The 10,954-nt window shown below is 35.2% G+C and overlaps 1 protein-coding gene across 1 annotated transcript; it reads left to right on the top strand.

Moving 5' to 3' along the window:
- Positions 1 to 356: 356 nt before the first annotated feature.
- LOC149138057 (disease resistance protein Roq1-like) lies at positions 357 to 8,622 on the top strand. Its single transcript, XM_089450226.1, has 6 exons — positions 357 to 961; positions 1,053 to 1,119; positions 1,980 to 2,208; positions 7,487 to 7,629; positions 7,896 to 8,202; positions 8,294 to 8,622. Exons 1-6 carry the CDS (start codon positions 357 to 359, stop codon positions 8,620 to 8,622), a joined length of 1,680 nt encoding a protein of 559 aa, XP_089306352.1.
- Positions 8,623 to 10,954: the final 2,332 nt, after the last annotated feature.

The following is a 10,954-nucleotide window of genomic DNA, read 5'->3' as shown; positions in this document are numbered from 1 at the left end:
GAATTTTTTTTTTTTCATTTTTTTTCACATTTCAAAAATTTGATTCCTTCTCAACGTTTTTTCAATTTTTATTTTACATTTTGGAAAATTTGATTCCTTGCGTAAATGTAAAGATAAAATAAATCTATACTATAATTCTCTAAACGAAATTGCCGGCACTTCCAACTCTCCACCAATTTGATTCCTTCCGTAACTGTAAAGATAGAATAAATCTATATAATTCCACCAATGGCTTTATACGCCATTTTCACATGTTATGTGTAGGTCGTCGGTGTTGATAATGCTTCAAATATTAAAATTACAGTACAGCTCCATTAAGCTCATTTGAGACCAACCAGACTAATATTTGTCATAGTATGGCATCCTCCACCTCTGTGTCCACCTCGTATGCCAAAAACAACTACAATGTTTATGACATTTTTATTAACCACCGCGGGCCTGATTGCAAGAAAACATTGGCCACCTATCTGTACGATGGCCTTTGCAAACATGGATTGCTGGTATTCCTCGACGAGTGGGAATTGCAAGAGGGAGATCTCTTCCCTTCCCAAATTGAATGCGCTATTTGGACAACGTCTGTTCATATAGCTATTTCCTCTCCCAGATATGCGGAATCCATTTGGTGTTTGAAAGAGTTGGTGTTGATGTTGCAGTCCAGGAAAACTATCATTCCGGTCTTCTACGGTGTCCAGCCATCCAAACTTTCATGGACACAGCAAGAAACTAGACTCTATGATAGAGTCTTGAGCATGTTCCCGTGGCTTCGTTTCATGCTCTGCTGTACGAGGGATGAAAATGGGGTGTATGGTCGATCCCTAAGTAAGGTCAAAGAGAAGAACACAATCGATTCTCAAACTGGTCAAAAGAAGCCTCGATATGACTCCAATACTATTAAAAAGTGGAGGGAGGTTCTTTCTCAAGTTGCAAACATAAGCGGTTTCGAAATGGAAACTTATAATGGGTAAGAACTCCAACTCTTGTTGTTAGTCTTAGCTTTTATTTGTTAAATTGATACATTTATGACTGCTAATTGTAATCCGAATATTATTCAGTGACAAGCAACGGCTCCTTGAACACGTTGTAGGAGGAGTACTGAAAGACATTCCGAGAAAACTCCATGTATCCGAATATCCAATCGCTTTGGATTAGAAAGTAGAAGATTTTGAAAGGAAAATGTATTTTCAGCCCCAAATGTTGGGAATTTTCTGGTAAATTCCAAAACAAAATCACTGAATAGAGAGTAATACTCTGTTTTTGCCACAGGATCTTTCTCACAGGGAAGCTTAAAATAGATTGCTGGAGAAGCTCAGAGTTTTTCACACACATAAAAACTTTATATTCATTAATAAACTGCCTGATACAAACTTCATCCTCTTAACAGAGGGATTCACCAAGAACTTAAAAAAATTACTGTCTCTTTTAGAAATTTTACAATACTGTGTGTAAAAATTTCTTTTACATTTACTGTTGTAAATAAAAAAAATTACATGGATTTACTGCTGTAAAAGAAATCCCTTACATATGCTCTGCTGCAAGTTTCATTTCATATGCCCAACAAAAAAAAATTACAATTCATTCGCACTGCTGTGTGTTACACTTCGTTTTTCAACGAACACCCAAACAAGCTTCATGCTGCTGCATATCACATTAAGAAACAATTTTCCTCTGCATACAAAATGTTACACTGCTGTGTAATGGCTTTTACTCACACGCTGCTGTGTGGTTCACTCTCCTTTTTTTTTAAACAAAAAACAACAAAATACTACATATGCACAAAACCAAAAAAACATAACACAATACGTTGACCTATGCCCGTACTTCCGTAACAATAAAAAAAACATTAAAATTAAATGGATTTTACCAACGTTTACTTGTGCCCATACCTTTCTTTTAATCGCGCCATACTCACGTACAAAATGAACTAAAAACTTTTACCTATATTTACGAACCTCAATTAATTTTACTTATTGTTTTACTAGTGGTCAACCAAAAAAACTTCACGCAATGTGTTTGCTGCAGGCCTGTATGCAACTTTGACTTTAATCAACGATGGACAGCCTTTCTTTCGATCAAACGGCTATCGCTTGCCTAATCCAAATGAACGTTACGTCCCGATGAAAATTTGTTTTGCAAAACATACTGAGGACACGCGTCAGCACAGGGTTTTATCACGTTCGTTTGGAGGAAAAACACCTTTCAGCAAAAGCGGTGCGATAAGGTTCAGTGGTTTTCTGAATTAAATGCGCGCGACAGTTTGAAATTAATATTTCAACACTCCCCTTAAATTTCAATTGCTGGGTTATCATTCATACTCAGACATTTTCTCAAAAATTCAAAACTTTTCTGGTCCAATGGCTTGGTCAGAATGTCTGCAACCTACTCTTGAGTCCTGCAATGTTTTAAAACAATTTCTCCATTGCTTACCAATTCCCTGATGTAATGAAACCTTGTATCAATGTGTTTTGTTTTCTTATGAAACACCGAATTCTTGGATAATGCAATAGCTGAGCTACTGTCACAAAAGATCACAGTTCCTTTTGCTTGCTCTTGCCATAAACTCCTTAACATTCTTCTCATCCAAACTGCTTGACATGTTGCTGCTGTAGCTGCCACATATTCAGCCTCTGCTGTAGACAGTGCTACAATAGGCTGTTTCTTAGAAGCCCATGAAATGGCTCCTGAACCCATGTGAAAAACATAACCGGATGTGTTTTTCCGATCATCTACACTTCTAGCCCAATCACTATCAGTGTATCCAATTAAATCTGAACATTCTGAGACAGTATATAAAATGCCAAACCTTTTAGTACCTTTAACATACCTCAGAATTCTTTTTGCTGCCTGCCAATGTGCTTCTTTTGGCCTCTCCATGAATCTAGAAATTAAACTAACAGCAAACATTATATCTAGCCTAGTTGCAGTCAAATACATAAGGCTGCCAACTATACTCTTGTACAAACTAGGATCAAAATCCTTGTTGCTGTCCTCTTTGCTGAGTTTTAATCCCATCACTGTGGGAGTGATTGCTGCCTTGCTGTCCTGCATATTGAATCTCTCCAATACTTCATTAACATATTTTTCTTGTGAAATAAAAATTCCATTTTCATTTTGATCTACTTCTATTCCTAAGAAGTATCTCAGCAAACCCATGTCAGTCATTTCAAATTCTTCTTTCATGACTATTTTGAAGTTTTCAATAAGGTAGTCATCACTACCTGTGAAAATAACATCATCAACATATAACACAACAATTAGTATTTTACCATCCTTTTCTTTGATGTAGAGGGTGGGTTCTCCCTCACACTTTTCAAATCCTTTTTCCAGTAGATAGGAATCTATCCTACTGTACCATGCTCTTGGTGCTTGCTTCAGCCCATAAAGAGCTTTCTTCAATCTGCACACTTTGTGCTCTTGGCCTTTCTTTTCATAGCTTGGAGGTTGTTCAATGTAAACCTCTTCCTTTAACACTCCATTTAGGAATGCTGACTTCACATCCATTTGGTAAACTTTCCACTTGTTTTGTGCTACTATGGACAACACTACTCTCACTGTTTCCATTCTTGCAACCGGTGTCAAAGTTTCACCATAGTCTATCCCATACTTCTGCTTATATCCTTTGACAACCAGCCTTGGCTTTTGTCTTCCTATTTTGCCTTCAGCATTACTCTTGGTCTTGTAGACCCATTTTACTCCAATGACTTCTTTTCCTTTTGGTAGTTCAACCAAATCCCGTGTCTTGTTTCTTTCTATGGCATTAATCTCCTCATCCATAGCTTCTATCCATTTCCTATCCTTAATAGCATCTTCGAAATGAATAGGGTCATCAACATGACAATATAAAGCAAGCAAAGAATTCATACCTTCATCATAAATGTCACTTAAATTTCTGAACTTCTTACCTCTTTCATTTGGTGTACAAGTGCTTGAAGAAGCACTTGAATTTCCTCCTTGTGGTGTGCTTGGAGAAGCACTTTCATTTCTCCTCAAGGGTGTCCCTTGTTGTCCATGTGTTGGCGCTGCTGTTTGGGGATGTATTTTAGCCATCTCCTCATCATCTTCATCATGAGACAAACAGTTTTTAACATTCATTGTTTTCTCTATGCTTCCATCCCAAGCTTCTTCCTCAATGAATTGAACATATCTGCTCACAAAAAACTTCTAGGCAGATGGGATATACAACCTGTAAGCTTTGGATTCCTCACTGTATCCAATGAAAATACATTTCTCCCCTTTGTTGTCCAACTTCCTCCTTAGCTGATCTGGAATATGTGCATAGGCCACACATCCAAAAACTTTCATGTGGGTGACTCCTTGCTTTCTCCCACTCCATGCTTCTTCCATCACTCTGTTCATGACTGCTTTTTTTGGGCATCTATTCAAAATATATACTACACAGTGTACAACTTCAGCCCAATAATCATTTGGCAAATGCTTTGCCTTTAACATACTCCTCGCCATGTCCATGATGGTCCTATTCTTTCTTTTAGCAACTCCATTTTGCTGTGGGGTTTACCTCGTTGTAAATTGTTTATGAATTCCATTTTCTCTACAAAAATGTAGAAATTCCTTGGAGATATACTCACCTCCTCTATCAGTTCTTAAAACTTTGATATGTAGCCCGCTTTGGTTTTCCACAAGTGCTTTGAAATTACGAAATTTTCAGACACTTCACTTTTGTACTTCAGGAAATAAACCCAAGTTTTTCTAGTAAAATCATCAATAAATGTTAGAAAATATTGGCTACCTGCTAGTGATGGAGTTTGCATTGGTCCACATAAATCTGAGTGGACAATTTCTAAGGGTGCTTTTGCCCTTATGCTTTTCCATGATGGAAAACTTTCTCTGTGTTGTTTCCCCAATATACAACCTTCACAAAGGTTGTTCGGTTTCTCTATCAATGGTAATCCTCTTACCATTCCTTTTCTACTCAACAAGTTAAGACCTCCAAAGTTGAGATGTCCAAATCTCAAGTGCCACAACCAATTTTCATCCTTTGGTCCGCTTTGGAAAGCCTCTTGTGTAACTGCTACTATTGCTTCTTTATTTTTCAAATCTGCCTTTATCCTGAGAGGGAACATCTTGTTCCTTGTCATTTTCACTTCAGCAATACATCGTTTGCTGGGTGCTCTATCCATGATGGTGCATACATCATTCACAAAGAAAACATTGTAACCCTTTTGAACAAGTTGTCCAATACTTAAGAGGTTACATCTCATTCCTGGAACATAATAGACATCTTCTATGGTTTTCTTTTCACCTTTCCTTGTAAATATTTTTACTTCTCCTTTTCCTATAACAGAAATTCTACTATCAGTCCCAAGTGTGACTTGTGACTTCACACTCTGATCTAAAGCAGAAAACAGGGCTATGTTTCCTGACATATGGTTACTACAATCGGAATCTAGAAACCATATATCATCACTGTTTGTTTCAACCATATTACAAGCTAACAACACATTATCTTGGCTGATATTTTCTCTAGTGATATTTGCACTTGATCTATTACTCATATCATGCTGCTTCTTCCTACATTCATTGGCATAATGCCCAATTTTTTTACAATAATAACATTGGACATTGGATTTTTCATACCTTTGTCCTTGAGCATAATGTTGTCCACTTTGTTGACTGCTGCCTTGGCCTTGGTTCTGATTTGGATTGCTGCCTCTTCCTTGAGTATTTGCTGGACTGTTCCTTCCACATCTGTTTTGGCTTCTTCCTCTTCCTCTCTTGCTTCCTCTGCCTTGACCTCTTCCTCTTCCAAAGGACATCTAGGTCTTAAAGACTTGTTCTAGAGATGAGTTTTCATTTCTACTCAACCTCTGCTCATGTGTTACCAGTGATGCATGAAGTTCATCAACTGAAAAGTTTGTGAGATCCTTTGTCTCTTCTATGGTGGTGACAATCACATCGAACTTTGAGGGTAGGACCCTCAATAGTTTCTCCACAATCCTCCTTTCTTCAAGAATTTCTCCATGAGTCCTTATTTGTGTGACCAGACCAATCACATGTGTGAAGAATGAGTCAATATTGTCTGACTCCTTCATGCACAAATTCTCAAAATCTCTCCTCAACAATTGTAGTTTTGTTGTCTTCACTTTCTCCATGCCTTGATAGGCTGTCTTGAGAGTTTGCCATGCTTCTTTGGATGTCTTGGCTACTGCTATCCTTGGAAACACACTCTCATGCACTGCTTGATACAAAAATACGAGGGCTTTTGAATCCTTCTTCTTATTTCTCTTCAACAGATCTTTCTCTGCCTAAGTTAATCTATTAAACTCATCTTCATCTCCTGGTTCTTCAAACCCATATTCAACAAGTTCCCATAAATCTTGTGAGGCAAACAGGGCTCTCATGGTTATTGCTCAGTAGTCATAGTTTTTCCCATTAAACTGTGGGAGCTGAGTATTAAAAATACCCATGCTAGTCCTGGTGCTGGAGCCAGCCATTCCTTACACTCTCAGCTATGCTTCAAATATTTGACTGTGTATTTAAAAATCACTGAGTGTCTTCAATAGCGACACAAAAAAAACTTGAGAAATACATTTGAATCTTTCTTGACTGAGTTTTCACTCTGCTGGATAAGCTGCTGCAGCAAAAGGAACCTTCCTTCAGCTTCTTTGACACCTTCAAAGATCCTCGAGAAGCTCTGATACCACTGTTGGGAATTTTCTGGTAAATTCCAAAACAAAATCACTGAACAGAGAGTAATACTCTGTTTTTGCCACAGAATCTTTCACATAGGGAAGCTTAAAATAGATTGCTGGAGAAGCTCAGAGTTTTTCACACACATAAAAACTTTATATTCATTAATAAACTGCCTGATACAAACTTCATCCTCTTAACAGAGGGATTCACCAAGAACTTAAAAAATTACTGTCTCTTTTAGAAATTTTACAATACTGTGTGTAAAAATTTCTTTTACATTTACTGCTGTAAATAAAAAAAATTACATGGATTTATTGCTGTAAAAAAAATCCCTTACATATGCTCTGCTGCAAGTTTCATTTCATATGCCCAACAAAAAAAAATTACAATTCATTCGCACTGCTGTGCGTTACACTTCGTTTTTCAACGAACACCCAAACAACCTTCACGCTGTTGCATATTACATTAAGAAACAATCTGCCTCTGCATACAAAATGTTACACTGCTATGTAATGGCTTTTACTCACGCGTTGTTGTGTGGTTCACTCTCCTTTTTTTTTCAACAAAAAACAACAAAACATTACATATGCACAAAACCAAAAAAACATAACAAAATACGTTGACCTATGCCCATACTTCCGTAACAATAAAAAAAACATTAAAATTAAATGGCTTTTACCAACGTTTACTTGTGCCCATACCTTTCTTTTAATCGTGCCATACTCACGTACAAAATGAACTAAAAAATTTTACCTATATTTATGAACCTCAATTAATTTTACTTATTGTTTTACTGGCGGTCAACCAAAAAAAACTTCATGCAATGTGTTTGCTGCAGGCCTGTACGCAGCTTTGACTTTAATCAACGGTGGACAGCCTTCCTTTCGATCAAACGGCTATCACTTGCCCAATCCAAATGAACGTTACGTCCCGATGAAAAGTTTTTTTGCAAAACGTACTGAGGACATGCGTCAGCACAGGGTTTTATTGTGTCCGTTTGGAGGAAAAACACCTTTCAGCAAAAGTGGTGCGATAAGGTTCAGTGGTTTTCTGAATTAAATGCGCGTGGCAGTTTGAAATTAATATTTCAACAACAAAGTGAGCATACTAGAGTTATAGGTATTGTGGGACTTGGCAGCATTGGGAAAACGACCCTTGCTAAAGAAATCTTTAACCGTCGGGTATCCAACTACAATCAATCTTGTTTTTTGTCTGATGTTAGAGACAAACCTTTAAATTCTTTGCAGACCATGCTTCTTAAGGAGTTGGCTCAGTGGAATAGACAAATAAACAACTTCGATGAAGGTATAGAGATGCTCAGAAAGTATCTCTCATCTTGCAAAGCTCTCATCATTTTAGATGATGTGGATCATATCCAACAGATGGATACCTTACTTTTGCCAGCGAAGGATGTTTTCCAGCCGGGTAGCTTAATTTTAGTTACATCTGGCAATAAGGATGTTCTTAAAAGCGCGGGAATTATAGAGTTTGAAGTCGTAGTTGAAGAATTTTTGAATGCCTGTGATGGATTGCCGTTATCTCTTATGGTGCTTGGTGCGCATCTGCATGGACAAAATGATTTGATGTATTGGGAAGCCCAATTGCGCAAAATCTCCAAAGTACTTCCCATGGATATCCAAAAAAGGCTTCATTAGCTATGACGGCCTTGATGAAGAGGAGAAGCAGATATTCCTAGACATGGCTTGTTTCTTTATAGGAGAAGACAAAGATACAGCCATAAAAATCTGGGATGGATCCGGGTGGGAAGGAGAGCTTGGTTTTCTGAACTTACAAAACAAGTGCCTTATGGAGGTAGACAAGTATAATCGAATAATAATGCACGATCATCTTCGAGATCTGGGTAGAGATCTCGCAGAGAAAGAGCCTCCACATAGTCAGCTTCGTCTTTGGCTCCCAACTTACAACCTTCTTAATCTGTCCGAGCGATCACATGTACGTATTTTGAAGTTTTAGATCGGCTCTCGAAATGTTGTGCTGTGAAGTTTTGAATTCTGAATAAACATGATTGTGGTATGATGATTGAGTTTTGAATTGTTAAAATAATTTACACAAATACTAGTCATGTTTTAGGTACGAGGAATTAACATGGTTGCTGAATGGCCTCTGCGATTGTTTGAAAAGCTTGCGGAACATATGAGCAGTGTTAAGGCTGAAGGTGATTCTATCCAAAGCATATTCAGCGCTGGACAAACGCCCCAACCAATATGGCTACGCTGGGATAAATCTCTATCCCCCTCCCTACCTTCATGGATTCCACTGGAGAATTTAAGAGTTTTACAAATAGAAGGGGACGAATTCAAAAGGATCTGGACACTCTTGAAGTGTTTAAAATAGAGGATTGTCAGCCAAGTGACTCGCCATTCATAAGAGATGGAGGGGAAATTGAAACATTTAGCAATTCAAGAGACGCTTCGGAGGTATCCTATTCAGAAGATGTTTGCCCTAACCTTCAACATCTCAAATTGTGGATTGTAATGCTTTGGTGGAGGTTGGATCGTTGCCACCAACATTGATAACTCTGGACTTGAGTGATTGTGGTGCACTGACGAAAGTTGTGGTGCACTGGCGTGGTCTCTCGAAACTAAAATTGCTGGATATTAGCATGGAATTGGAGGAACGACCAAGTATTTTTTTTTAATGATTAAATGATTGTATGCGTATTTTTTTATATAATAATTTAATTATTAAAATTGAAATGTTTATATTTTAGTTATTTATATTTAAACTTAATTTTTAGTATATTAATTTCAAATTCATTTTTTACATATTAAACTTTCTTATAATATATAATAATAATATTCATTTTTAAAGTCACAACACCAAATTGGTGTATGAGACCCCCTTGTTTGTGGGACAAGGGACTCACCTCCGCGCAACGATATGAGTGCTAAGTTTACGAAGACATACATACTACATACTCTAACCCCCTCTGGTTTTGAACCTGTGACCTCTTAGGAGGAAACACATGCTCTTAACCATTAGGCCCACACATGCTCTTATAAGTCTTTTATATTTTTCATTTCAATTTTTCTATATTTCTATTAAACTTTCTTATAACTTTTTTATACTTTTTATTTCAATTTTACTATACTTCTCTCTGCTTTGCTAATTAAGATGATTGCAATTGAACTTACCCATTAACTTTTAAATTGGATTGAAGTCTTTTTATCATTTTTCTTTTAAAATTTTAATCTGATTTTATCTTTATTTATTAATAAACTAAAATACATTTTCATAAATTGTTAGAATTTATTATTATTATTATCATGTCATAAAACCCATATAAATATAAATCAATATAGCAAAAACACAATTATTATATTTTATTATTATACCTGAGTATCACATATTTAGTTATTATTTTGTGAATGACGAAAAATTTATAACGCCTATCTATATTTAACATTAGGAATTCAATTTTATTATTATTTAAATTTATTTATTTGTAAACTGAGTGGTTGAGGTCTTTAATAACTTTGGTTTCTATTAGTTACTTATTTATTTTTTATTTTTTATTTTTTTTTTAACTTTTTGATTTATTCTTTTTCTTTTTTTTTTTATTATTTCTATTTTCATGAATTATAATTTTTTCACAGTGTCTTCAATTTAATGTGACTTATTATTATATTAAAAATATATTTTAATAAATTTAATTATAAACAATTATATATTTATTAATAAAAATAAAAAACACACATATAGATATATGTATGTTAATATAAGCAATATTAATTAATCACATTTCTTAATTTTTAGTGATGACATTCAATAATACAATATTTTACTAATTGTTTTATTTTGTGATAAAATATTTGTCTTTGTTATTCGTTTGTTTAATTAAGCTACAGGTACTAGCTACTATGTAGCCCTTGTTTTAGGATTATTATACTTTATCATTATTATCATGTCACTGATTTCTCAATTTTCCAATTTTAAAACTCCCATATAAATGAATATGGTAAAATCTTGTTTACTGATTTGTAAAATAAAAGATGTTATATTTCCTTTTTTTTAATATGAAGACTAATTTATTTTTTAAAAGATTTTAACATTTAAAAAAAATAATAAAATATAAAATATAAAATAATTAAATTAAATTAATAATGGAAATAAAATTACTTTAATTAAATTTAAATTTATAATTAATTTAATTTCACTTTAATTGTTTGTCAATGAAATATTAAAGAACAATTTTAGGATTTTATATCTTTTTCTTAATATCCACTTGTTAGGTTGAACATAATATTGGCATTGATGTCAAATGAGCAAGGACAACAAATACATG

The sequence above is a fragment of the Pinus tabuliformis genome, chromosome X (assembly GCF_031772625.1).
Source record: "Pinus tabuliformis cultivar Carrire ecotype Pingquan chromosome X, CPIR1, whole genome shotgun sequence".
In the NCBI taxonomy this organism is placed as follows: Eukaryota; Viridiplantae; Streptophyta; class Pinopsida; order Pinales; family Pinaceae; genus Pinus; species Pinus tabuliformis.
The sequence above is the reverse complement of the archived record's forward strand: the minus strand, read 5'-3'. Positions and strand labels throughout refer to the sequence as shown.

Bases quoted from the DNA above. Each gene is read 5' to 3' on its own strand.
- LOC149138057 (XM_089450226.1), top strand. From the start codon at position 357: ATGGCATCCTCCACCTCTGTGTCCACCTCGTATGCCAAAAACAACTAC. The intron at 1,120-1,979 runs GTATCCGAATAT...TTGTTTTACTAG, and splicing joins ACATTCCGAGAAAACTCCAT to TGGTCAACCAAAAAAACTTC. The intron at 8,203-8,293 runs GTGCGCATCTGC...TATCCAAAAAAG, and splicing joins GTTATCTCTTATGGTGCTTG to GCTTCATTAGCTATGACGGC.